Here is a 26,727-nt window from a genome sequence, read left to right as displayed (position 1 = left end):
ACATTAGGACCTCCATCCAAAAATATTCCAGCCAATATTAAATGTTGGGCTGATGGTAGTTGCTTGTAGTACAAGAAGTGCATACAGGCAGCTGTCTTGAGTTCCCACAGACAGTGGTCAGTGGATGGACAAGCCACAAACCGTCAACAGGTAAATGGACGGCCAAGACTCATTGATGCTACAGGATATGAAGGCTATGGTGTCTAGTACAGACCAACAGAAGAGCTACTGTGGATAATTGCAATGCTGCAATGTTCAATTTTAACATAAGTGCTGAAGAGATGTTCTATTCCCAGATTATAAGTGAGAAAATCCTGTGCCAAAAATGAAATGTTCTGGTTTTTTTTACTTAACCCAAACGCATATAATAGACCAGGTTTAAAGCTGGTGATTTTATTGTCTTCATATCAGTAGTACCAGTTTGACTACACCCATTAGGGAGGGTGTTGTTTGGCATTTAAAGTTTGCAGTGTTAAACTTGTATTTGAATTCTTGCCTAATTTAAACAGGCGTGCATCAGCTGGGTGAAGTGACAGACAGGAAATCCTGCAAATTTGCCTTCTAACAACATATACAGCTGCATAATGTAACTCATTGTTAGAATTTTCTGCCAACATTCCTTTTAGAAAAGGTAAACGTCAATTGTTTGTACAGATGATCTTGGTACCTCAAGCTGTTTAGTAAGAGCTCCCAGTGACCTTCATTCTACATTGTATATTAAGCTTCTAAATTTCCCCAGTATAGTGTTACATACATAGTCTTATAGGTGCAGTAAATGTTATGGGCACAATGTAGTAATTAGCTTTAGTCAATTATAATCACTAACAATTTCAAGACTGGCATAACAAATTCCTCCTACATCACTAACACTAACCTAACATAGGAGAACTTTAGAGAATTAAAGCCGTCATACTTGAAAAGCAGGAACAAGTGTGCATTTTATTTTAGCTATAATACTGCTTGAAAAATTAGACCAAAGGCATTAACAGTGAAAGCTACCACATTTATTGTGTAATTCAGAGTTACAGTTATTGTAGTTACAGTGATGAAGCATGGGAGCTTTAAGTAAAGCAACGGAAACAACCTTAAACATTGTTAAATAAATGTGTCTAATCCAGGACATTCTGTATATTACAACATGCTTATGCTATGATTAGGTTAGCAAAATTTGTTACAAAATGTCATTATGAGGAAAAGCTTAAAAACAAAAACATTTTGATCTGTGCTGAACACCACACAACTATTTATTAGTTTACATTTGACGGCTGACGTCTGTATCACATATAAGGGCAGGGATACAGGGACCCTTGTTTTGGTACATAATGTGTCCATTGATGGGCAACACATGAGGAACGATATGGTAGTTCAGTGCTGTGGTTTGCTGTAAAATAGGAAAGGAATCAGGAATCAGACTGTTTGGTAGTTTTTAAACACAAGACATATAGATTGCACATTCACATATGAAGAAAAAATCTGTTTTTCTATTACTAATAAACGTCAGTAAGCCATATCCTGGTAGCTATAAACTTCTTTTTACTTGTAAGCTTTATGAACCTGATCCAGCTTCAGTGTAAAAGTAAAAAAGCAAACAGCCAAAACCGGATGTATCTTGCCTGATCAACTACTTCTAGTGTTAAGACAACACTGGGCAGATAAGCCTGTATGAAAATCTTTTCTTAGAAGTATTAGTGAGATTAGGCTTGTGCAAATCTCAATAGGTGGGAATAATAAACTCTAATCAGTAAAAGCTCTAGTGAGGATTTATCCACCTATTTATGTGATCTAAATTATATTTAAGTAAGACGTTGCAATTTAAAATTATCTGCAGAAAGTGTTAACATTATATTATGCAGTTGTGCAGAGTCCGAAGAAGCACATCAGTGGAAATAAATAAAATGTGAAGTGCAAGAACCCACTCAGTGCAAATAACCAAAATAAAACTAGTGCAACAATTAAAATTGTTAATTGGCGTTAATTCAGTGATATTAATTAAAGCTGTATCAAACTGAAGATTTTACACAACACTCAAACTCATGTAATCATTGTTCCTTGGCGTGACCGTGTAACAGATTTAACACTGATGTGTAAATACTAATACTAATGTGTTTGTACCAAAATAATTCCTTTGGTAGGTTAACAATTTGTCATTGATCATTGATTTGTCAAGAAGGTTAAAAACAAACAATTGATTTTGTGGTGTGAGACCAGCTGTGAGAAAGCAGAACTGCAAATCCTTAGATGATCTGTTACTCCTCTCAGCTTTTACCCATCATCTTTAGCAGGAGCTAAGAGGGAGGAATTACGTGATTACTGATTACAAAGCATTAAAGTAACAATACATATTCTGTTCATAGTTTATTACATTTAATTGGATTGTATGATCATACATTGGTTTACCTGTGTAAGGTGGTAGTTTTCATCAACAAGCTGCTCTATGATGTTAAAATGATCTGTTTTGGGGACGTCTTCATATGTAACTTTCAATCCAGCAGCTTCCAAAGACTGCAAAACATGTTGGACGTGAGTTTTATTTATACAACTGTAGACTAAACCATACATATGTTTCAACAATTTAATAAGGATTTGCGATTTTTGAATGTCTGGCATTTAGCTTACTTTGAAATATTCTTCTGATTGCTTTCTGAATTCGGGAGAATCGTTCTGTGCCACTGCCACAACGATGTCACAGGCTGATGAAGAGTCCTTTAGCTGGTACACTAACTTACTGGGGCTGTTCCTTATTGCCACCTCCCTACAGCCAAATAAAGTGGTTAGAAAACTCCACACATGCAGTATGTTAATCACAGCAAATACACAGTTCAATGCAATATTGAATTCCTTTATTCAAATCAAATCAAATCAAGGTTTATTTGTCACATACATAGTCATACACACTACAACTGGCAGTGAAATGCTTTTGTGACTGCTCAGCTAAAGTAATTACAGTAATTACAAAAACAACAAAATAGTCAAAATATATATTATACAAAAAATATAGAAATGTTTTTAAATGTAGTGTTGAAAAATTAGAAAAATTAACAATATAATTTAAAGTGAACAAGTGTGTCATTGTTATTAACATTGTATTCATGAATTTATTCTTATTGCAAAACAATAGCAGTACCTGTTCGTCATCAGATTAGTACCTGCCTGCCTAATATTTGTATATATAGAATCATGGACACTGAAACTGCATATAGTATTAAAGTGTATAAAAAAATCATATGAATTCTCATACTCTGTCATCTTCAGTGGATCGTTCACATAGGTGGACAGAATGGGCAGAAGGTCATAAATGCCGCTAACCAGGAATGCTCCTAAAACACAGAGAAAAAACAGATATAGACAGAAGCACTACATGCCTTCACTGTGAATGTCTTTTCTCATCACTTTCAATGTTATTAATTATTTAATTTTTGTGAAACTTTAAACTGTTTTCAGTGTTATCAACTATTAACAATCAAACACAAACGCACCTTTAATTTGAGGTATTATGCCGTATTCTGACCAATCAGTAGAGAGAACCATGGCAGCCAGGTGTGCACCTGCAGAATGGCCACACAGGTACAGCCCACTGTTCAAAAACAGTAAAAAAAAAAATAAGAGGAAAAAAATAAATCATGAAAAACAACATTGGTGCCAAAGACAAGCCCACAAAAACACGAGCACAGACCTGATATGTGAATACTGCTGAATAACAGCCACCACACTTCTGCGTACCTGCGATACCATCAGGTCCATGTTACCTATAAAGAGAGAAGGGAACAAGAAGAACTAAAAGAAGTAGTTGTGATTTTTGTTCTGGGTTTGCTTGTTATATTTAGCATTAAAAACAGGCATTCAACATTTCCATTTCTATGAAGCCAGATGTACCTTTGGGTGCGATGCTGTAATCGACGGCGACCACCACAACCCCTTTCTGGACTAACGGGACAGCCATGAAACCTGACTCCTCCTTGCTGTAGGATAAAGTATGTGCTGTTACATAAGAGAAAGTTTCCAAACTATACACCTCTATAATATGTATACAAGAGGATAATTCATGTTGTTTCTCTTTTCTAGGTAAGAATCATGCAATTCCCCATGGGATGCATTGTCCATGGACATAGTTTAGTGTTGGTTATTTACCTAGTTACAGCATATAATCTTATCCAAAAATTCGCAATTAAATCAAATCACTTTTGTTAAACTGAAAATAGTAATGCATTTGACTAAACCTCACAACTCAGAACAACTTCTAACTGCCACTTTCAGAGACAAAATAAGGAGAAGAAAACACATCCTTAACTGGGAATTCCTACTAGGACATTTGGAACAGTCTACTTGGCCCCAGGTAGGTTTTATGTATGATGCCATTTTCTCTGCAGATTTTAATACAAAATTTAAGATACAGATAAAAAAAGCTACTTTATTTTATTTTTCGGTTGTGCAAACATCAAGACAAATTAAAAAAAGACTACTCTAGTGGTTGTACTAGCTGCAACCAGGTGGCTCAACCAAGTATTGAACCAGTATTTTATTGGTCTTGGTATTACTTTTACACAAATTTCAGGGTGTAATAATCATTCTTATGAAAAAAAACTGTTAGAAGCTGAATACTTTTAGTCAACGTATACCCTGAAAGTGCTCCTATATAAGTGTAGCTGATGAAATGAATAATAGTCGTGTGCTGCAAGTAGATGTTCCTAATAGATTTGAAAGTCAGTACATTTGTTGGTCAAGCTGGTTCTGTTTCACAAAGAATATAGTGCATACCTCAGGAACTGCCAGTAACCACCATGGAAATAGATAACCAGAGGCACATCTAAAACACATGAAAGACATTAACTAAGCAGTTATCACACATGCCCTTTCTGATTTGTCTTGTAATTTATTAAACAAGCAAAATCCTTCTTTACAGACTGACATCTTATAAAGCTTACAGAAATATTAACAAGCAAAGTGACTCAAACGTCAAAGAAGAGTGAGAGCTATACAGTACTTGCTAATAATGTCATTTCATTACAACCTTAGCTTTTGGGATAAGGGTGTACTTCAGGGTCAAGGTTCTAGTTTTAATATACATTTCCTTGACATCAGCTTACCTGGGGAGGAGATGTCAGGCAGATAAACATCTAGTTTTTCCTCCTCACTCTCTCCATATGGGACATCAAGAAGTGTCAGTGCGACAGCCCGAGCCTTTTCTGTACCTGACCACACACAATAATCCATTCCATGTTCTCAACTGACAAATTAATTTAAGGTTTGTTTGTTTACTAGGATTTTAACATCATGTTTTACACATTTGTTTACATTCTTGACAGGAAACGGTAGTTACTCATTACACTTCATCATGTTTCATCAGTTCACAAGGTTATATCAAACACAGTCATGGACAATTTAGTATCTTCAATTCACCTCACTTGCACGTCTTTGGACTGTGGGAGGAAACCGGAGCACCCGGAGTAAACCCACGCAGACACGGGGAGAACATGCAAACTCCACACAGAAAGGACCCTGACCGCCCCACCTGGGGATCGAACCCAGGACCTTCTTGCAATTAATTTAAGGAAAAGCAACAACAACAGCAAAGTGTCTAAGTAATATGTTGGACACCCACAAGCCAAGTCGGAATGTATGTTATCATCAAATGTACAAGTCTTTGGAGCATGATCTAACAGGAATGTCCAAAATGTCCCATAGGTGTTCATTTGGACTCAGATCTGGTGACTGAGAAGGCCATACCATATGAACTTTTCCTTTAATCCCCAGTCTGTTTAAACCAGCAGTGGTAATGAAAACACAACCGCAGTCAACAAATTGGTCAGACTGGTTCTAGATGTTCAGGCAGGTCTTGTTTGGTGGTTTTAGAGGTGGTTTGGATGCATGCCAGGCTGGTTTAAACTTGATCAGCCCAAAACCAGCTTATCCAGGCTGGGAGAGAAGCTAAACAAGCTCTGCCCTGGTGTTTAGTGTAGAATTGTGTAATGATTTGACAGTCACAGATCTGGATAGAGATCGAGTAATACAGAACTGTAGGGAATCTATAGGTTGAATTAGTCAATCCACCAACCTGATTTTAAAGCAGCCACATGGGCTTTAATCACGTCATCGGCGGCCATCCTGTGGGACCAGTGGCTGGGTGAATACTGCCTCTCCAGCTCCTGTCAAACACTGCACTGTCAGCCATGCATCGATCACGTTCAAGCAAGATCCACCGAGCTGGTATTTTTCCCACCCGTATTTGAACAATTCCGCCTCCTGTGCTTTGATTGGCTACTAGCAAATGCAGTCAAATATTATTCACTGGTTACACAGGCGCAGTCGTCATCCTGACTCTTTTCAGTGAGTGACTAGAGAGTCAGAGTCGACTCCTTCGCCTTCAAAACGACTCTTTCGGTTTAGTGGCATCGCCAGTTGTTGTCCCCCCCAATGTATTCATTCATTCATTGTCTGTTTTAACCTGTTCAGGGTCTGATTTACTGGACTAAAGTGAAAAAAAAAAAAACACACACACTAGGGGGACTTTAGTCTATCCGGATACCACTGTTCCACCCCCATATACTAACTGCACCTTACATAAGCTGTAGTCTAGTGGTTAAGGCACTGGACTAGTAATCAGAAGGTTGCTGGTTCAAGCCCCACCAGGTTGCTGCTGTTGGGCCCTTGAGCAAGGCCCTTAACCCTTAATTGCTCAGACTGTATACTGTAACTGTAATGTAAGTCGCTTTGGATAAAGGCGTCTGCTAAATGCTGAAAATGTAAATATAAACATTATATATCCTGACAACCTTATATAAATATTAAACACTTTTATAAACACTATACACACAACATATACTGAACACAACTGTCACTTGTCACTTTAACCATCTTGTAATTCTTGATGCTTAGTTTTGCTGCTATACTTTTAGCAATTATGCACTTTAAAATTTAAAAACTTTTACTTTTAGTTTTTATTTCAGTTTTTTTGGCATTTAGCAGATGCCTTAATCCAAAGCGACTTACATTACAGTTACAGTATACAGTCTAAGCAATTGCGGGTTAAGGGCCTTGCTCAAGGGCCCAACTGCAGCAACCTGGCAGTGGTGGGGTTTAAACCAGTGATTTTCTAATTACTAGGTTAGTACCATAACCACTAGGCAATGGGCTTGACCAATATAATACAGATAAAACATTATCTGCAGTGTATGATACATTGTAAAAACAAGAACTATTGTTCAAATCAGGAATAAGCTCTAATTTATAAAAGCATTGCTTTTGGAGTGACTTAGATTGCAATTAACAATGCAGACACATCTTCTTTATGCATAAGGTAACCCTGGCAGAAGACCACTGTTCCTTGTACTTTTCTATCAAGACCAGTTAAACTAGTCACATTTATGTGGACACAAAGAAATCACCAGCTATAGTCAGTCATAATGGTTTTGGAGTTAAGAGGTCACGCCTTAAAGTTTTAAAACTTCTACACCCCTTGCGAATCTGAATCTGAGTCGGTTTCATACAGGAAATGAAGAATCGACTCCTTGCTTTTTGATCGACTTTTAAATCTACCGACAGTCCAACATTAATTACTACCATAAACAAAATAATTTTTCATTAGTTGGCATAGTTTAATTGCAGTTCATAGTACCGATGTGTTCTTTGGCAAGAAACAGACTTTTTTAAGAGAACTATGTAAACACAAGGAGGAAAGGTAGGAGCAAGTGCTCGGTCATCTCCAGCTCCCCATGTCTGCGCATGCCCTACTATCCTTGTAACGTCAAAAAGAACCCAAACAGAAACTAAATCAGACTTAATTTAACAATTATGTATTTAAAAAAGAAAAGCATTAAATACTTACATCTTTGTTCATTTGTTTCCACTGGGACATTATAGTAGAGCTGCGTCACACAACAATTTGAATAAGACCTTTGAACCAGACTGAGCTACAACAAATGAAGCACAGCCAATAAAACACTTTACCCCCCTCACACTGGCTGAACATGGTTACGTTTTCACTGAATGAAGCTTTTAAAATGTCTAGAAAGATTCAATATTTGCACAATACATAATGTTATTACAACTTCAAGTAATATAAATGTAGTGATGGTTTTTCATTTTAGTCAGTTTTAAGGATTAAAGAAGATGGCTCTTGTCTCAGGACATTTAGCAGACGCTTTAATCCAAAGCGACTTACAATTATGACTGAACACAATTTTAAGCAATTGAGGGTTAAGGGCCTTGCTCAGGGGCCCAACAGTGGCAACTTAGTGGTGGTGAGGCTTGAACCGTCAACCTTCTGTTTACTAGTCCAGTACCTTAACCACTGAGCTATCACTGGCCTCATTACATGTGCCAGCCATTTGGCAGCTGTTGAGTACATAAAATCATACAGACATGAGCTACGAACTTAACAAAACAGAAATCTGTAACTTTGACCATGGCATGGTCACTGATGCTAGATTATGTAGTTTAAGTATTTCAGAACGGGATGATCGTCTTGTATTTTCAAGTCCACACAGAATGGTGTACATAATAAACAAACATGCCTTGTGGATGAAAGGCCGGTTTGTGAATGTCAGACTGGTTTGAGCTGACAGAAGATAATGGTAACTCAAATAATCCTTCTTTACATCCTTGGTGAGCAAAAATGCTTATTATGAACCCTAAGACATATTGGATACAACAACAGGGGAGCACTCCTCATCGGTTTCAGCAGAAATCAAGTTTTATCCAACCAGGCGGTGTTTACCAATCTCTAACTATTTAGTTTGGATGTTCAGTAAACCTGTGCCCACTGTAGCCCACTGTAGATTTCTGTTTTAGGCAGTAAGGAGTGTAATCTGATGTGGCAAGCCGTAGCCTAGTGGTTAAGGCACAGGACTAGTAATCCAGAGGTTGCTGGTTCCCCACCACTGCTAGGTTGCTACTGTTGGGCCCTTGAGCAAGGCCCTTAACCCTTAGTTGCTCAGATACTGTAACTGTAATATAAGTCGCTTTGGATAAAGGCGTCTGCTAAATGCTGTAAATGTGGTCCTCTGCTGTTGTCTAATATGTAGGGTAACATTTTTGAAGACCTCTCATTTCTCTAAATGCGCTCTGAACAATCCAGAAGGTAAAAGGTAGATGTCTTATGTGACGTTACACAAAAGAGGCTTTGGTAAACGAGGACGTTTTATTTAACAAATACGTTTAGCATTTCTGCGTCCTTGTTTTCTTTCTGTTCTTCACAGTGCAGATAAACCAGGCATCAATGAAAATAAAAGACAAGACACTAAAGAAACGGGATGCTACTACGGCGTATTAGGGCCACTTTAAAGAAATTTTGTTTTCACGTTTTGATTTTGAGAATAAAGTCGTATAAGTTTAGATTTCGAAATTAAAGAAAAAATATTATGAGGATAAAGTCAAAATATTACGAGATTAAAGTCGAAATAATTACGAGATTAAAACTGACAAGCCTACGACGGCTGCACAGTCTTTGGCCATAATATTTCGACTTTATTTTCATAATATTTCCACTTTATTCTCATAATCATTTTGACTTTATTCTCATAATATTTTGACTTTATTCTCATAATATTTTGACTTTATTCTCATAATATTTCGACTTTAATCTCGTAATCATTTAGACTTTATTGTCATAATATTTCGATTTTAATCTCATAATATTTCAACTTTATTCTCATAATATTTCTACTTTAATCTCATAATATTTCGACTTAATCTCATAATATTTCGATTTTAATCTAATAATATTTCAACTTTATTCTCATAATATTTCGACTTTAATCTCATAATATTTCGACTTTAATCTCATAATATTTCGATTTTAATCTCATAATATTTCAACTTTATTCTCATAATATTTCAACTTTATTCTCATAATATTTCAACTTTAATCTTTAATCATTTTAACTGTATTCTCATAATATTTCGAGTTTATTCTTATAATCATTTTGACTTTATTCTCATAATATTTCAACTTTATTCTCATAATATTTCAACTTTAATCTTATAATCATTTTAACTTTATTCTCATAATATTTCGACTTTATTCTTATAATCATTTTAACTTTATTCTCATATTATTTCGACTTTCATCTCGAGATCGAAACTTCTGAATATTTTTTACATGCCGCCTAAATGTGGCTCCATTCCGCCCAGCTTTGTTCTGTTATATGACGTAAACGTTGACGTAGGACGGGCGGCCCCTGGGTCACGTGATGAAGATAATAATACAGGATGGATTTTGCGGGTAATTTCAAATCAGTCTTGGATTCGGTGCTGGTCGCTCTTCCTGAGTTTTATTTTGTTTTTAATTGTAAATAATTGTAAGCTGTAAATAACAACATGGAGTTTTTAGATGCGCCGATAATTTTTCCAGCTTCCCCCAACAAGACGAAGGGTCAAATTCAGGTAATACTGACCAGTTTATATCTGAGCTATAGCACATTAGCTTAGCTACATAGCTCTAAACTTAGGTTTAATTGCTGTTTTTTTAAATAATATAATTGTATATAAGTTTTATAAAAAATTTCTCAGCATGTCATGTTTTTCTAACCGTTTTGGAACACTTTACCACTGTGTTCTATTGTTACTAAAACATGACTTGGTTTTGGCGCTAACATAACAATGCTTTATTGTTACAGGTTATATTTGGACCAATGTTTTCTGGAAAAAGGTAAACAAACACTTTTAATCTTTTGTTTTGCAAATAACGTTTGGTTGAATGTTTTACTTAAATAAATAAATAAATAAATAGATTGGACCAGTTCTAAGAATTGCCCGCCAACACCAACATCCTGTTTATTACACATAAACACATAAATAGACCTCATTATAACAATATTGTGCTAAATTGCACCTTTAACACAATTTAAAGTAATCTAACATGGCTTTTTAAATTCCTTTAATGCCAGAATTAGTCCTTTACAATAAAAAAACGACTGCTTGTATGGACTCTGCCATTGTGACAAAGAGAAAACATGTTTAGGGGGTCTTTTATGTTTTGCAAATGATCTACATTCACATTTTACATTTTCTGCATTGAGCAGTACTGTGACAGTAAATAGTCTAAGCAATCGAGGGTTAAGGGCCTTGCTCAAGGGCCCAACAGTGACAGCCTGGCAGTGATAGGGCTTGAACCAGCTGTCTTTTGATTACTAGTCCAGTACTTTAACCACTAGGCTACAACTGCCCTGAAATCAGAAACTTGTACGTTTCCTAACTATTATTTTATTTTAATATTTTAAAGCCCAGTTGGCAGCAATTACAGATTCAAGTTTTCATTGGAAATCCTTTCAAGCTCTGCTAGATTGTATTGTGAGCATCTGGAAACTGTCATTCTCCGGTCTCTTTACAGATGTTCAATAGGGTTTAAGTCTGAAAGATAAATTGTCACCCTTTTCTAAATTTGTGTGCTCTCTGGAGGAGTTTTTTTCGTAATGATTTTTATGTATTTCGTTGCATGTATTTGTCCCTTATTTTTTATTTGTCTCCGCTGCTGAGAAGCACTGCCTAATATAATGCTACCACCACCATGTTTCACCGTAATTATGGTATTAGCCAGGTGATGTTTATTTTCTCCTTTTAATGAGCAATAAAATTACATTCAGTAGAAGAACCTTAATGTGTCCCTTAACCCTTTGATGCACAAGCTAAGCAAACCCCTTCTAATGCACAGCATGGGTCAAAAATGACCCATATTCATCCATTCAAGAATATTTTCATATGCACATTTGTCAGTTATTCATGTATTTGCTGTCTTAGGTAATAAAAGCTATCTATACTAGGATATGTAAACAGCTAGCAAGCAAATAGTATTGGACATATTCAAGATTCAAGGGCCTAATCTTTGGTTGTCTTTCAAAAGATCAATAAACATGTTTTTGACTACAAACACTTACAAATGTCAGTAGTTCCTGTCAAATTCCATAGTAAATACATACGGGTCATTTTTGACCCATGTTGTGCATTAGGAGGAGGGTAGTGATACAAAAATGATTTTTATTAAAAAAAGCAAAAAATATAAAACTGAAATGAGGATTTGTGATGATCAAAAACAAGTTAATTGAAAAATTCATGGAAGCTTGAATGACGAAATTAATTTATTGCAAAGATATAGAAAATAAAAACTCAGTTGGGTCACTTTTGACCCAGGTTGTGCATCAAAGGGTTAAAGACATTTGCATATGTTTCATTGCAGGTTGTTGCAGGGTAAAAATAAATAATGTATATTATTTGGACAGTTTTAAAACAAATTCGTCATTTGTTTGCCCTTTATGAAGCTGATTTAACTTTAACCGGAGAGAGTAATGAAATAAATAATGATACCCGTCTGTGAATTTAGTTGATTTTGATAGTGAACTAGCTTCTTTTTCAGATTTTATCCTTTCTCCTTTTTTGCTCCTCCCTATGTGCAACTGAGTGCATATTCAATGATATTGTGTGTATTAATATTTAAGTATTCAGCTTAAGCTGATACTAGTATAAACTGTTCTAAAGTTTATCATTATTATAAATCTTCTGCAGCACAGAGCTGATGCGAAGGGTACGGCGCTTCCAGATTGCCCAGTACACCTGCTTGGTGATCAAATATGCCAAAGACACTCGTTACTCTGACAAAGGAATGGCTACACATGACCGGTAAGGACCGATCCATGTTATGTAGATTTTTAATTGTGTTCCGAATAGTCTATAAAACTTTTATCTTGTTTTGACAGCAATACGATGGAAGCCGTGCCAGCTAGTTGTCTCAGAGATGTGTGGTCACTGGCCCAGCAGGCATGCGTTATCGGTATCGATGAAGGACAGTTTGTAAGTATGAACTTTTTGTGATCATTGTAATTGCAGATACATTCATGCTGCTTTATGTTGGTTTATTCTGGGATAGAAAAATGAACTAGAATTGGGGACTTAATGTAAATTTCTTGGTGTTTTGCATCGTCTGCTTGAGTGTCGAGTCTGATACCAAGAGTCAGTATTTGATCAGTATCGGGTAATGCAGTGCACCATTTCTCATGTCATTTCTGTTCTGTTATAGTTTCCAGACACTGTTGAATTCTGTGAGGAAATGGCCAACATGGGGAAAACTGTTATTGTTGCAGCTCTTGATGGAACATTTCAGAGAAAGGTAAAGTTTAACTGTAAATGCCTAAATAACATAAAACTCAGTTTACACACCTTGTTTTTTTTTTTTTATAGGATTTTGTACATTAATACAATATTTTTTTTAGATAATGATCCATAAATTAGTCTGACACTGAAGCATTGATATGATTAGTTTAAAACAGTTAACTAGTGCTCAGGTGTTAACTAGCAACCTAACGCTCTAGCACACCACTGTGGAGTGAATCTCCACCAACCTGGCTGGGCTTCACATGTGCAATAGGCAATAGGCTGTGTCTGAAGGAGTGAGGGAGGTTCTAATGTGGTCTCTACCCAATGGGATAAGTGATCTTCTAGACCAGGTGCCTGCCTGTCAAACTGAGCTTAGCATGGCTCTGTGTGGGAACCCAACAATGGCAGATGATAAGCAGCCACAGATAGGAACCATGTTCCACTGTGAAATGGTATTTTATAAATATCTGGCCATAAACTGTCTACAATTTCCCAAATTGTAGGGTATATTTTACAATATTTTCTTTTAATTTTTCATGTTAATTTTTATCTCTTGTTTGAATTTCATGTTGTCTTAATTGTAACTAAATGTTTGCAAGAAGTCTTTCTGAGGTTCTAGATCTCAGGAATGTTTTAATGCTTTTAATTTTTCCTTATGTAAAGCACTTTGAATTGCCACTGTGTATGAAAGGTGCTATACAAATAAACTTGCCTTGCCTATCTAAAACTGTTCTCTGGTGTAACAGCCTTGTTTTATTTTGTGGAATCAAAGTTTCAGACTTCAGATTTAAAGTCTGTGACTAAATGCTATGGCAATTATTTACATGTTTGTTTTGCATTTTGGACATGCTACTGAGAAAAGTAGAAATATATATATATATACTGTATATATTTAGATAAAAGTACAAAAGTGTCCTTTTATCTAAATATACTTCATTTTCCAATTTCTATTGACCTGATTGTCTCTTATTAGAAATGCTTACTCTGTTATTTTACTTACCTTTTCATGTTAGCCTTTTGGTAACATCCTAAACCTGGTCCCCTTGGCTGAGAGCGTGGTGAAGCTGAATGCTGTGTGTATGCAGTGCTATAGAGAAGCAGCCTACACCAAGAGACTCGGAGCTGAGAAAGAGGTGAGACCCTGACCAATAAAATGAAGTCAGTGTGACCTGTGTGTATCTGAACTGTGACATTACAGTCGTTTAATGTTTTGATTGTCTGGTGAAGCTGGCTGCTAATGTTTTACATTGAGCACCTTGAAGAACAAGCTCCACTCCCATCATATTGTTTGTTTTTAATTTGCATCAGTTCTGCTCCACCCAGACACCACGTTCCACCAACGGTCGCTATCACTTCCACGTCACTGCACTGTACTGTAGATCAGGTTCTATTAAATATAAGGTTTAATTGCACAATAATGTGATCATAGTGTGCATAGTGCATGCATACCATAATTATATATATACACCTTATAATAACTTTTAACTTTTGCAACCATTGCAGCTCAAACATGAATATTTTTTACACTATGAACTGAAAGTATTTGGACACATGACCATCCAATTTCAAAAGAGGGCTTTTCACAAGACTTTAAAGTATATCTGTGGGAATTTGTGCCCCGTATTTCTAAGGAGTATTTGTATGGTTGGGCACTGATGTTGGTCAAGAAAGCTTAATTTGCTTCAGTTCATCCCAAAGCGGTTGAGTGGTGCAGAGGTCAGGGCTCTGCAGGACACTGGAGTTTCTTTAAATCAAGCTATTCTTCACGTCTTTATAGAGCTTGCTTTGTGCACAGGGACACAGTCATTCTGGAACAGGAAAGGGCCTTCCCTTAACTGTTGCTGCAAAGCTTGAAATGTATAGTTTTCTTTTATGTAATTGATTTATTACACCTGTTAGCAATTGTTGTGGCTGAAACACATGAATTCAAAAATGAGGAGGGGCGTCCCCAGACTTTTGTCCGTTTAGTGTATGTGCATCTTCCAAAAAAACTGACCACAAATCCATATAGATGGTGTTTCAAATAAAACTATAATTAACAACATTCAGCAGTGTCATTACTGTTTAGCGTATCGTTTGGTTTAAAAGAATGAAGATTAGGAAACTTTAAAGATTTTGTGCTACTTTGTCAATTAATTTTAAGAAAGTGATTCTACAACCTCACTGCCTTTGTGTACAGGAGAGATGCTTCAAAAAAATCAGACTTCTCAATTTCAAACAGGTGCTTAGCAAGAGCTTTCAGCAAAATCGAAACCGTGATGCTGGGACATTTAATTTCCGGGTGATATCACTAAATAAATTAGGCTCTTAATAACCAATCATTACGCCATGGTGACACCCCTTAAACTATGAAATTCTAAACCTGTGACTAAAGCGAGCTTGTTTGCATTTGGTATGTTTGAAAAGGGGGTTGGGTAGAGATACCAGGATAGGTTTTTATTATTTTCTTAGACATAAAACAGACTTTATACATGCATAAAAGCAAACATTCCCAGCCAGCAGGGTTGTCCTGAGTGCTCTGTACATCCCCTGTATGTCCTGTGTAACTGAGTGCATCTCATTTATTCTCTCACTGGCTGTTTCAGGTGGAAGTGATCGGAGGGGCGGATAAATACCACGCAGTGTGCAGAGCCTGTTATGGAGGCCTGATGTCGAATAAGGAGAACTATGCCCCCAAGAGGGATGAGACACCCTCTCAGTCTCGGACAGGAAGACAGTTGGACCCTGGTGCACCACGCAAGCTCTTCGCCAGCCTTCATTTATGAGCTGATCTGATACGCAGTTCTAGTAGGAATTAATATTTAAGAATTTAATGCATCAGCTACAATATTAAGCAATGGCTGTTACATTTTACTGGCACATAAATTATATTAGTAACCAAAATCATCTCATTTATAGTCATTAAAATGATATTAAGCAATCGTGTGTTGCTAAGCAATTATTTAATGAGAAATAACTTAAAAACCTAATGGCTTAATTTGGTCTTCCAATAAAAAAATTTTCACAATAGTGTCAAATGTATGTCGGTGTACAGTACTGTATTGTGTGTGTGTGTGTGTGTGTGTGTGTGTGTGTGTGTGTGTGTGTGTGTATATATATTGTCCTTAAATATTTTAATAAACATGTTTTGTTTTTAAAAACTGTTTTTATAATTTTTTTAAAGATAATGAAGTTATTGCTGCTATTCTTACCAATTTGGGTAGGTAAGGACCAACATGCTTTCTCCAAGTTGCACAAAGCCAGCCAGATGCTCATGGAGCATCGTTAGCCAGATTAATCGTTAGTCAAAATGCTAATAAAGCTGGGCATTGCTCTTATTTAGCAGGTCAAGTGTGTTCTTTGAGTCCTGTCAAATAATGATCGAGCTCCAAGTAGCCTTAAGTATGTCTGAGTCATTAGCCGCTGGTCACCATGAGCACCAATTTCTAAATTATTAGTAAAGCAATAATACATAAACCATAACTTAATTACAAAAAATATAGTAATGAAGTCTAGGTTTACATGCCTTACAATGTTTTATAGAACAAACTAAGTAATTCATTAGACTTATAGCAGATTTATTTGTGTGGGTTTTGTGTTGGTACTTAAAAATGTCTTAACTGACTTTAAATGTGTTTGAAAGTGTTTTTCTAACTTTTTATTCTATGCAGTATGTGAATATTAGACCTACTTAAACAATGGGTCTGGAGTAGACCTTAACTAATAATGATAAACTCAATGAATTTATTGTAAACCTGGTGATTTTAGAGACGTGAAACCAAGACTGTCATGATTTCTTTTAATAGTCAATGTGATCATGATATGCTTACCAGTAGGTGAAGTGGGAGGACTAAACTGACTCCCAAACCGATTATACAGGACTGAAAAGACACATTATTTGTATGGTTGTGGTGGGTCTAGTTTCCCCAGAATCATTGGGTGCAATGAAGTAACACACCCCAGCCAGGACACCAATTCATTGCCGATCTCCCTTCCCCAGAAAGAGCCGATCATGTCTGTATGTAGACGCCCAACCGGCTGATAGCACAACCAGGGATTCGATCCTTGGATCCCACCAGTAGTGGGCTAGCATAAGGTATCTGTGAGAAACCTTTTGTATCTGTCAAAAACTTGGTACAAAATTTCTTGTAATCAAATTCCACTTTTGGCATTTTATTTTCTTAATATACAAACAAGTGCAAACATTTAATTCATTCAAACCAGTGTTTAAAAAAAGTTACAACTGAAAAACCACAGCCAGTAAATTACCACCAACATCCATTAAATCAAATAGTGCAAAACCATTTTGATTAAATAATAAGCGCATTAAAGTGTGCTATTAATGAATAAACTATGCTAAAATAACAGAACAACATAAAATAGAATAAACAGCTAACCAGAATAAAGAAGTATGCTATAGTAAGTGGTTGGCATTTTTTCAGAGCATGTAACATTAACAAACTGACATCTGAACGCCTGTAATGTGAGAGATCAACACAAGCGTAGATGGTGCAATACTTGTTGATCAGGCTGTAAAGCATGTGTAATAATAAACTCCATCCTGAGAAACTGCAGTGAGTTTGGTGAATAAACTGGATTGGCCTCGAGACATAAAGGGGTTATGACCCCCCACACAATACAGGAAAAGTTCATATCAGTAAAATGGAGCTTTAGTAACACCAGTGCAGACTGCAACTTTATTCTGGCTATTTAAACGTTATGTGATTATTCAGCCACCTGACACTGAGCAGTGAAAGTGAAAACTCATTTGTGCTCGATCATTCGAGTTATTTGTGAAATTGAAACAACTTGCCTTATTTAAAACATGGAAAAAAGTGAAATAAAGGTCAGTAAGTCATAACAGAACAGTCAGGTTAAAGTAACAGCCTGCTCGGGCACCAGCACTTTCACAATGACTCGTTATGATTAAGGCACAGTTTGTGCAACCAGCACTGATCATCTCTGAGCTTTACAAACATACAAACAATTCAGAAACACAAAACGCCTGTGTCTCCATAAATAAGCACAAAGAATAATTTTATGGCAACTTGGAGAAGCAGTCAATGTTGAGGAATGCCACAGCCTGTCAATGCACAAGAGAGATCTGATTGGCTGCTCCCACAGGCTTCGTCTACCGTCATGTGATCAGGTCATCTAATCATCCCTTTTCACTTTTTACAAAAAGGGCTCTTGTTCTCATCAGTAGGTCGGAGGCTGGTAGTCATTGTTGCCCGTCGGCTCTGGCTTGGCTGTGAAGGGGGGCTGCGGGTAGATGTCTGAGCGGGCGTTGGGGAAGGAGGGGTAAGCAGATGCCTGGTATGGTGAGGGATCTTGAGGGATGTATGATGAGGAGTAAGGGGAGGTATGATCAGGAACAGATTCCGAAAAGTTCTGAGTGATGTCTCCAACGCCTTGGCGAAATCTTACCAGAGCAAAATAGGTCAGTCCAGCCTGTCGAAGAAAAAATAAAGAACATGGATGACTGTCTGCAGCCAAGCAAGCTTTGCCATAGAAAGGACCAAAAGGCTGTGGTATATATACAGTGTATCACAAAAGTGAGTACACCCCTCACATTTCTGCAGATATTTAAGTATATCTTTTCATGGGACAACACTGACAAAATGACACTTTGACACAATGAAAAGTAGTCTGTGTGCAGCTTATATAACAGTGTAAATTTATTCTTCCCTCAAAATAACTCAATATACAGCCATTAACGTCTAAACCACCGGCAACAAAAGTGAGTACACCCCTTAGTGAAAGTTCCTGAAGTGTCAATATTTTGTGTGGCCACCATTATTTCCCAGAACTGCCTTAACTCTCCTGGGCATGGAGTTTACCAGAGCTTCACAGGTTGCCACTGGAATGCTTTTCCACTCCTCCATGATGACATCACGGAGCTGGCGGATATTCGAGACTTTGCACTCCTCCACCTTCCGCTTGAGGATGCCCCAAAGATGTTCTATTGGGTTTAGGTCTGGAGACATGCTTGGCCAGTCCATCACCTTTACCCTCAGCCTCTTCAATAAAGCAGTGGTTGTCTTAGAGGTGTGTTTGGGGTCATTATCATGCTGGAACACTGCCCTGCGACCCAGTTTCCGGAGGGAGGGGATCATGCTCTGCTTCAGTATTTCACAGTACATATTGGAGTTCATGTGTCCCTCAATGAAATGTAACTCCCCAACACCTGCTGCACTCATGCAGCCCCAGACCATGGCATTCCCACCACCATGCTTGACTGTAGGCATGACACACTTATCTTTGTACTCCTCACCTGATTGCCGCCACACATGCTTGAGACCATCTGAACCAAACAAATTAATCTTGGTCTCATCAGACCATAGGACATGGTTCCAGTAATCCATGTCCTTTGTTGACATGTCTTCAGCAAACTGTTTGAGGGCTTTCTTGTGTAGAGACTTCAGAAGAGGCTTCCTTCTGGGGTGACAGCCATGCAGACCAATTTGATGTAGTGTGCGGCGTATGGTCTGAGCACTGACAGGCTGACCCCCCACCTTTTCAATCTCTGCAGCAATGCTGACAGCACTCCTGCGCCTATCTTTCAAAGACAGCAGTTGGATGTGACGCTGAGCACGTGCACTCAGCTTCTTTGGACGACCAACGCAAGGTCTGTTCTGAGTGGACCCTGCTCTTTTAAAACGCTGGATGATCTTGGCCACTGTGCTGCAGCTCAGTTTCAGGGTGTTGGCAATCTTCTTGTAGCCTTGGCCATCTTCATGTAGCGCAACAATTCGTCTTTTAAGATCCTCAGAGAGTTCTTTGCCATGAGGTGCCATGTTGGAACTTTCAGTGACCAGTATGAGAGAGTGTGAGAGCTGTACTACTAAATTGAACACACCTGCTCCCTATGCACACCCGAAACCTAGTAACACTAGCGAGTCACATGACATTTTGGAGGGAAAATGACAAGCAGTGCTCAATTTGGACATTTAGGGGTGTAGTCTCTTAGGGGTGTACTCACTTTTGTTGCCGGTGGTTTAGACATTAATGGCTGTATATTGAGTTATTTTGAGGGAAGAATAAATTTACACTGTTATATAAGCTGCACACAGACTACTTTTCATTGTGTCAAAGTGTCATTTTGTCAGTGTTGTCCCATGAAAAGATATACTTAAATATCTGCAGAAATGTGAGGGGTGTACTCACTTTTGTGATACACTGTATATATAAACCTGCAAAACAACCTTAAAGCTTAGGTGAGTTTTTTTATGAAGAGACCAAAATTAATTTGTAAAAGAAGTAAAATTTGTGAATAAAGGAACTGGACAACATTATCTTGAAGATAATAAACTCGGTCCGGTTCCACCATGGACAGGGCACCAATCTATCCAGGCCGTGCAGTGAGACTCAGGTTCAAATCTCAGCAGTGTTGGGTTAGCGTAATAGCCTACTGACTAAAGACATTTGCACTTAAGTCATAAAAAAAATCATAGTAAGTCCCACTTGAAGTCCCACCGCCCCTCAATTCCTGTTCTAATTAAAAACCAAAATAATAAGCACCTCATTTCTACTCAGGTCCAAATTTACAGTGAAAGTATAACATTTGTATTTTCTTTTTGTTTTCATTACCTAACACTGACAAATGGATCATTTTAAAACGTTTAAAGCAAAGCGCAGTAACAAACATACAGTGGTAAAACTCGTCTACCATTGAAGTAAAAAAATCCCCAGGAGTTATAATGACAGTAATCTGAACAAACCTGTCTGGTGGAGTTTGTATTTACATCATTATTTACTTGTTGGATAGAAATAAAACTTACATTACCTGAATTACAATTATGTGGTGAGGAAGCAAAGTTTCATCTGCATAACTATGGAAAGCAAAACTGTTCTGCATATTCTGACCTAGTTATGAGCCAGGTCCAGGTCTGACAGTGATTGTATAATTCATCTTAAAAGTTCAGAAATACTGAAGTAGTAACGACGTACCCAGGTGGCAATAGAGAAGAAGGCGAAAGCAATGACAGCTTGTGCAGCATCAGTAGGAATTCCCACTCTCTCGGTGGTCTTTCCCCACTGATTAGCCAGGAGGCAAAAACCCACAAACCACAGAAACGTCCAGAGTCCTGTTCCAAGCACACAGAGAGAAAAATATTAGTGTACCATACACTTTAAAGAGACATGTAGATCATGTCTTATTTCAATTTTTCAGTGAGTTAATCTTTAAAACTGATTCAGCTTCATACATACAGCACAGAATCATTATTCGGCTACAACGATGAGCTGAACATGCTTAGCAACGCCCATTTCCTAACAACTGTGCATGATGCACCCAAAAATGAAATGTTGTGCATATCCTAATTCCCTGTAGTTCCCATGTTTAATGCAGAAGATATGATCAATAGTGGTGATCAGCAAGTGGTAAGTACCCACCAACAAGTCTGAGAAGGGACAAGCCACAAACTGCTGACACTGACCTAGTGAACAATGCTATTTTCATTTTCACTTCATTTTATGATGTTTTATAGTTTCAGCTTGTTATAATAACCCTGGTGAAAAGGACCTCACTGCAAGGTATAGATTTTTTATTTTCATCAACACTTTATCCTGGTCAGGATCACGGCAAGTCCTGTTTCACTGTTTTTTAAATACTGGGCACAAGGCAGAAACATCCTGGACAGGTAAACTTTTAAAACCTGAACATTTAAACTGACTAGTTTTCGCACCTTTTCAAATCATGGTGTACAGAGAGTAGCTGAAGACAGATGATTTGAAACTCAAAATCTAACCAAATCCAGCTCCTCTGCTCAGTGCACCCTTCGAAGCCACTGTCAAAACACACGTACGTACACTGTCTAAGCTACAACACCAAAACACCAAACTGACTCAACACGGCTGACAGGCAGGCAGGTAGACAGAGCCTCTTCGTTCTGTCCTGATTAACTGGACGGTGGTGGTCCACATCAGTTCTTTTATCCTTCTGTTTTCAGAGCCTGTGGTGTCTCGATTTTACTAAGAACGGCTGGAATTTAAGAACTTAATTAAATATTACAAAAACGTTCGGCATTAAAAATCCGTCCTCACCTACAAGTGTTTCTTTTTGGACCCTTAAATCAATGTTTCCTGATCAAACAAACGACCATACTCCCAAAAGTCTAATATTTAGATTGGTTGCTCTCCAGAAAGGAAACGGGCTGAAAGATCCAGTTTTTTTCTGACTTCCTCTGAATATAACTACACTTCAAGTTTGAGAAGTTAATTCTAATATAAATCCTGCATTAACAAAACCAACCAGTAACGGAATTTCTAATTTTTGATCTGAACACGAGAAATGATAATCGGACAATTTATAACCCAAAACTTGATCGCCACACCTCCTGGTATTTATCTGACAACTACTTGTTTTATTTCATCAAACCTTCCTGTGACTGCCTTTACCTGAGAACCCCAGGTCAGCTATCACCAGACGCCTTCTCTCCTGTGCACTGCTCATCATGGGGAGATAAGCATCGGCAACGAGGAAGGCCACGGCGCCGAAGAAGGCAATGATGCCGATGCCCACTCCGTAATTGCAGGCCCCTTCGTTTTGGTTAAACACACACTTCACCTGAGAATCGTGTGCATCATTGACATATCCTTCAGCTGTAATGGTGGCAAAAACCACAATGGCAAACACCTAGAAATACAAAAATACAAAAAGAATTAAGGCAGATGTTTGCTATTACTTTAACAGCATTTAGACACTTTTATCCAAAGCAACTTACAATTGGGACTGAATACACTGGAGGCCCAACAGTGGCAACTTCTGATCACTAGTTCAATACCTTAACCACTAAGCTACCACTGTCCACAAGTTAACTGAATTAGTTCACTTAAATGCACTGTGTTGAAACGATATAGTAAATTAAAAAGCAACGTTTGGCGACTGTGAAGGAAAACATCTGCAGCACTCACTACAGAGTTACAAACTGCCTCTGAAAGTGGAACCACCTTAGTCCTCACATTCATTCAGAAACCAGTGACTAACACTACAGAAAGTCTGAACCATTTTACTGAACATTTAGTTATTACGTGGAGCCCCTTTATTACCATGGTAGAGCAGTTTCAGCACAACAACAAGGATCCTACATCTAATGATTATTTAGTGTCACAATCAGCCAAAATAATGATCACTCAGTTATGTAATCTTCAGAACATGCCCGCTTACATACCCTTAAGCAAACCAGTACGACTGATATGAAAATACTTTTTCCGTGTACTATTCAGGGAGTTTTTATTTTTGCCACTATGCCCTAAGCTTGCTCATGAGGGGTTTTGGGACTTTGTTTTAAAGTTGCTTTGAGACAATGTTCATTGTGATCAATCTGACCTTACATTAAACAGCGAGAACAATATTCACACAGCAATGGAAACTTCTGAAGCAAACAGAATGCTTTTTATCTGACTGCGTGCTTTAAGCCAGGAACTGTCAGTCATGATGTGGGGATTTCTTGTAAATCATTGTGGATTAGCAGGTAAAAACATGTATTGTATCGCTTCTCGTTGCCGCTTGCAGTCAGGTCATGTGTTTGAGTTCGGTTAGGACAAATTAAAAGTCCTTAAAAAAGTTTCAGTTCCTGAAGCATCACACTATATTTACCACAGCTGAAATGTTGGGGACTTTTGCCAGACATTGGCACAGCGTATCTCATGTTACTGCCCAGCTGCTGTGTTCATGTTTTACCTTTCAGACAGGAGAGGCACATTCTGTTCTTACTCAACAGTATTTACATTATTACTTAAACCACACAGCAGCTTTTTTACGTTAAGCCTGTCTTTGGAAAGCTCTGTAGCATGACTTATTTAGCATGATGATATTTTAAAGAAGCTTACTGGGATAACTCCTGAGTGGAAGAAATGACAGGTGATGACCGAGAAGTGACAAAGTTCACAAGTTCACAAGGTCTGAGACTTTGAAATAGAAATTCCATTATGTTCTTTAGATAAATTCCTAGGATACATTTTACATATTTCTGTTCAGGACACTGAATTTTAACGAGTTTTAATTGTAATCAGAATGTCAGAGGTAAATCCCTTGAGGGAAAAAAGAGGAACAAGTTCTCATAATTAGGCCCAGGGCCTCATCATGCACATATCACCTGACTTACCTAAGTCAGACTGTATATACATTATATAATCCGTTTCTCCATGTAAACCATGTAACTAACCCTTTACATTAGCTCTATGTAATCTATTTTGTGACCCTCTTAATAACGGACACGACAAAGTTGCTAAAGGAGAGAGATAAATACAGCATTTAGCTAAGCTTTTTATAATAAATAAAGCTTTTTTAAATACATATAGATGAGCCAGAACATTAGGCGCCCCCCCCCCCCCCCCACACACACACACACATACATAATCAGAAATATATTAACTGTTTGGCTGATGGCAGTTCCTCATAGTTTATGTTTTAAATGCGACAAATTTTATCAGGCATACATATCAAAGTGAATCTTATAAGGGCCAAATTATTAAGGTCAGGTGACCAGGATGAAGTATCTCCAAAATTAAAAGGGGTGCTCACAGGCAGCCAAGGTAAATACCCACAGATGGTGGACTGAGCAGGGACAAACAACGAACTGCAGACAGGTTGTTGGGCGGCCCTAAGATCAACTGGATTATTGGGCACATGTGCATTGTTTACTCGTGGAAGAATTGGCACCAGGATGTACTGTAAGACAATCTGGCTCACAATGCACAGAAATTGAAGGGCATACTGGTCCTGGTACCAGTTACCACCAGACTCCTTCAGATGTCTTGTGGAGCTCATGTCTCAGTACGTCAGCGCTGTTTTGACAGCACATTACTAAAGCAGACAAAAGCTTTGTTAACAGTGAATAACCATTCTATACAACTATGTATTAACACACTATAAAATCAAACCCTGACGCTGATGGGCTATAACAATTCCACGTCTGTCAGCCATGAAGAGAAGTTTGGGGATACAGTGGGCACAGGTTCGCAGAAATTGGCGAGTAAAGGAAAGGAGTACAGGAAACATGGTCTGGTCTGAATAATCTTGACTTATTAATGTTCAATTAATGTAAGTTTGACATCAAATCAGCATAAATCCATGAAACCAATCTGCTATGAGTAGGCAGTTAAAAATGCCACTGGCGCTGGCGACTAATAATTGGGAGGGACAGTGGTAGCCTACTGGGTGGACCTTTGGGCTATCAACCGGAAGATTGGCGGTTCAAATCCAGGCTCTGCTATGCAGCCACTGTTGGGTCCTTGAGCAAGGCCCTTAACCCTGTCTGCTCCAGGGGCGCCGTACGATGGCTGACCCTGCGCTCTGACCCCAGCTCCCAAAACAAGCTGGGATATGTGAAGAAAAGAATTTCATTGTACTGTACAACTGTATATGTATATATGACAAAGTATATATTTTATCTATCTTCTAATTGGTGAAATGATTTTTGACACATACTGGACCTAATCTTCGCACTGCTGCTGAACGTTGGCCTGGACAAAAGAACACACCATCACATCAACAGCCTCCCCAGTCACCAGATCTAAACTGAATAATGTGCAATTGGGATGTGATTGAATGGTGGATCAGCAGTATGAATGTGCATATGATTAATCTAAAGGTTTCCAACCCTTTGTAAAGGGGTATTTATGCCTTTTTTAGGCTTTTCTAAGAGCAAATAGTATTAATATTATGTTCCTAATGTGGTCTTGGGGGCATATTTTGCGCAAAGTAGTGTATTTATGTTTATGTTCATATGGAAACGTATTGACATAATGACTAGACTCAAAGACAACAGCTGTAATTGTAGTTGCGCAAGTTGTAAGTGCAAAACCTGCATAAACAAACAAGGACGTTACACAAAAACAAGTGATCTGAACTACTTTACATTCCAAACGAATAAGTAAGGTCTTAATGCAGTTGTTTATTAAGTAAGTTTGTGATTTCTCACTCACCCAGCTCAGTAAACGCAGAATAGTTTGCGGCTGTTTCAGAAAGTTAACAAAGTCAAAGCTGCCTCCGGATAAAGAAGCTCCGTACGCCGTGGTTTCTCCTCGACTCTCCATGTTCTTCACACTTCACACTGAGTTTAGCTTTAGTGTCGATGGTAAACTTTGTGAGATTAATGGCGCTGCGGCTGTTTCTGCTGCGCTCTTCACTTCTCTCAGTTCCTGTAAACGAAAGAGGAAAAGTAACGAACTGCAGACTGACGCGTTCACACCACGGCTCACCACATGACGTCACTTCTTCCCCCGTGTCCAAGGAGACCGTTCACAAAGTCACAACTTTAACTTCAATATTGATGTGATATGATATTATTAATGATATATTAATATCGCTACAGACACACCCGGACTTAAAAGCACCGTATGATTAAAACAGGCGCTCACAGGAGTTTGTTTCTTTGTAAAATCGGTCGTTCGGTTAGCATATGTACCGAATTGCAGTGCTACTGAGAGTCGATTCCTAAAGACTCGATTCCTTTTACATGCACTGTGAATACTAGAATCTCTAAAGCTTAGAGTCGATTCACAAAACTGATTCAGCTCAAATCTATTGATTTATGTATTTATTAATTAGGATTTTAACGTCATGTTGTACACACTTTAATGTCTAATGTCTTTAAGTCTAATGTCAAACACAGTCATGGACAATTTTGTATCTCCAAATTACCTCACTTGCACGCAGTG

At 37.9% G+C, this 26,727-nt stretch overlaps 3 protein-coding genes across 4 annotated transcripts; 1 reads left to right on the top strand and 2 right to left on the bottom strand.

Annotated features, from left to right (window-relative positions):
• Nucleotides 1-982: 982 nt before the first annotated feature.
• On the bottom strand, nucleotides 983-7,895 carry afmid (arylformamidase). Its single transcript, XM_063012822.1, has 11 exons — nucleotides 7,823-7,895; nucleotides 6,053-6,143; nucleotides 5,085-5,189; nucleotides 4,756-4,804; nucleotides 3,874-3,959; nucleotides 3,674-3,746; nucleotides 3,477-3,574; nucleotides 3,239-3,317; nucleotides 2,617-2,752; nucleotides 2,398-2,502; nucleotides 983-2,285 (listed from the first exon to the last, which is right to left on the bottom strand). Exons 1-11 carry the CDS (start codon nucleotides 7,850-7,852, stop codon nucleotides 2,256-2,258), a joined length of 882 nt encoding a protein of 293 aa, XP_062868892.1. The 5' UTR covers nucleotides 7,853-7,895; the 3' UTR covers nucleotides 983-2,255.
• A 2,328-nt stretch (nucleotides 7,896-10,223) lies between these two features.
• On the top strand, nucleotides 10,224-16,223 carry tk1 (thymidine kinase 1, soluble). Its single transcript, XM_063013053.1, has 7 exons — nucleotides 10,224-10,380; nucleotides 10,614-10,645; nucleotides 12,496-12,609; nucleotides 12,687-12,780; nucleotides 13,007-13,096; nucleotides 14,097-14,216; nucleotides 15,669-16,223. The coding sequence occupies exons 1-7, from the start codon at nucleotides 10,315-10,317 to the stop codon at nucleotides 15,846-15,848; spliced, it is 696 nt and encodes a 231-aa protein (XP_062869123.1). The 5' UTR covers nucleotides 10,224-10,314; the 3' UTR covers nucleotides 15,849-16,223.
• Nucleotides 16,224-17,204: 981 nt separating this feature from the next.
• syngr2b (synaptogyrin 2b) lies at nucleotides 17,205-26,444 on the bottom strand. Of its 2 annotated transcripts, XM_063012572.1 has the most exons (5): nucleotides 26,428-26,444; nucleotides 25,993-26,208; nucleotides 22,462-22,699; nucleotides 21,013-21,149; nucleotides 17,205-18,513 (listed from the first exon to the last, which is right to left on the bottom strand). In XM_063012572.1, exons 2-5 carry the CDS (start codon nucleotides 26,101-26,103, stop codon nucleotides 18,262-18,264), a joined length of 738 nt encoding a protein of 245 aa, XP_062868642.1. In that variant the 5' UTR covers nucleotides 26,104-26,208; nucleotides 26,428-26,444; the 3' UTR covers nucleotides 17,205-18,261. The 2 variants fall into 2 exon arrangements, with proteins under 2 accessions (XP_062868642.1, XP_062868641.1); XM_063012571.1 differs by lacking the exon at nucleotides 26,428-26,444 and having other exon boundaries at nucleotides 25,993-26,382.
• Between the last annotated feature and the right edge of the window lie 283 nt (nucleotides 26,445-26,727).

Source organism: Trichomycterus rosablanca, chromosome 17 (assembly GCF_030014385.1).
Source record: "Trichomycterus rosablanca isolate fTriRos1 chromosome 17, fTriRos1.hap1, whole genome shotgun sequence".
Taxonomy (NCBI): domain Eukaryota; kingdom Metazoa; phylum Chordata; class Actinopteri; order Siluriformes; family Trichomycteridae; genus Trichomycterus; species Trichomycterus rosablanca.
This window is presented reverse-complemented; position numbering and strand designations above follow the sequence as displayed.

Excerpts from the sequence above, each read along its gene's own strand:
- afmid (XM_063012822.1), bottom strand. The coding sequence starts at position 7,852 with ATGTCCCAGTGGAAACAAATGAACAAAGAT. Across the intron at positions 5,190-6,052 it reads TGTGGCTGCTTTAAAATCAG|GTACAGAAAAGGCTCGGGCT; the intron begins GTTGGTGGATTG and ends GTGTGTGGTCAG. Across the intron at positions 3,747-3,873 it reads TTACAGCATCGCACCCAAAG|GTAACATGGACCTGATGGTA; the intron begins GTACATCTGGCT and ends CTCTCTTTATAG.
- tk1 (XM_063013053.1), top strand. The coding sequence starts at position 10,315 with ATGGAGTTTTTAGATGCGCCGATAATTTTTCCAGCTTCCCCCAACAAG. Across the intron at positions 12,781-13,006 it reads GTATCGATGAAGGACAGTTT|TTTCCAGACACTGTTGAATT; the intron begins GTAAGTATGAAC and ends GTTCTGTTATAG. Across the intron at positions 13,097-14,096 it reads ATGGAACATTTCAGAGAAAG|CCTTTTGGTAACATCCTAAA; the intron begins GTAAAGTTTAAC and ends TTTTCATGTTAG.
- syngr2b (XM_063012572.1), bottom strand. The coding sequence starts at position 26,103 with ATGGAGAGTCGAGGAGAAACCACGGCGTACGGAGCTTCTTTATCCGGA. Across the intron at positions 22,700-25,992 it reads TTCTGCGTTTACTGAGCTGG|GTGTTTGCCATTGTGGTTTT; the intron begins GTGAGTGAGAAA and ends TTGTATTTCTAG. Across the intron at positions 18,514-21,012 it reads TCTTCTCTATTGCCACCTGG|GCTGGACTGACCTATTTTGC; the intron begins GTACGTCGTTAC and ends TTTCTTCGACAG.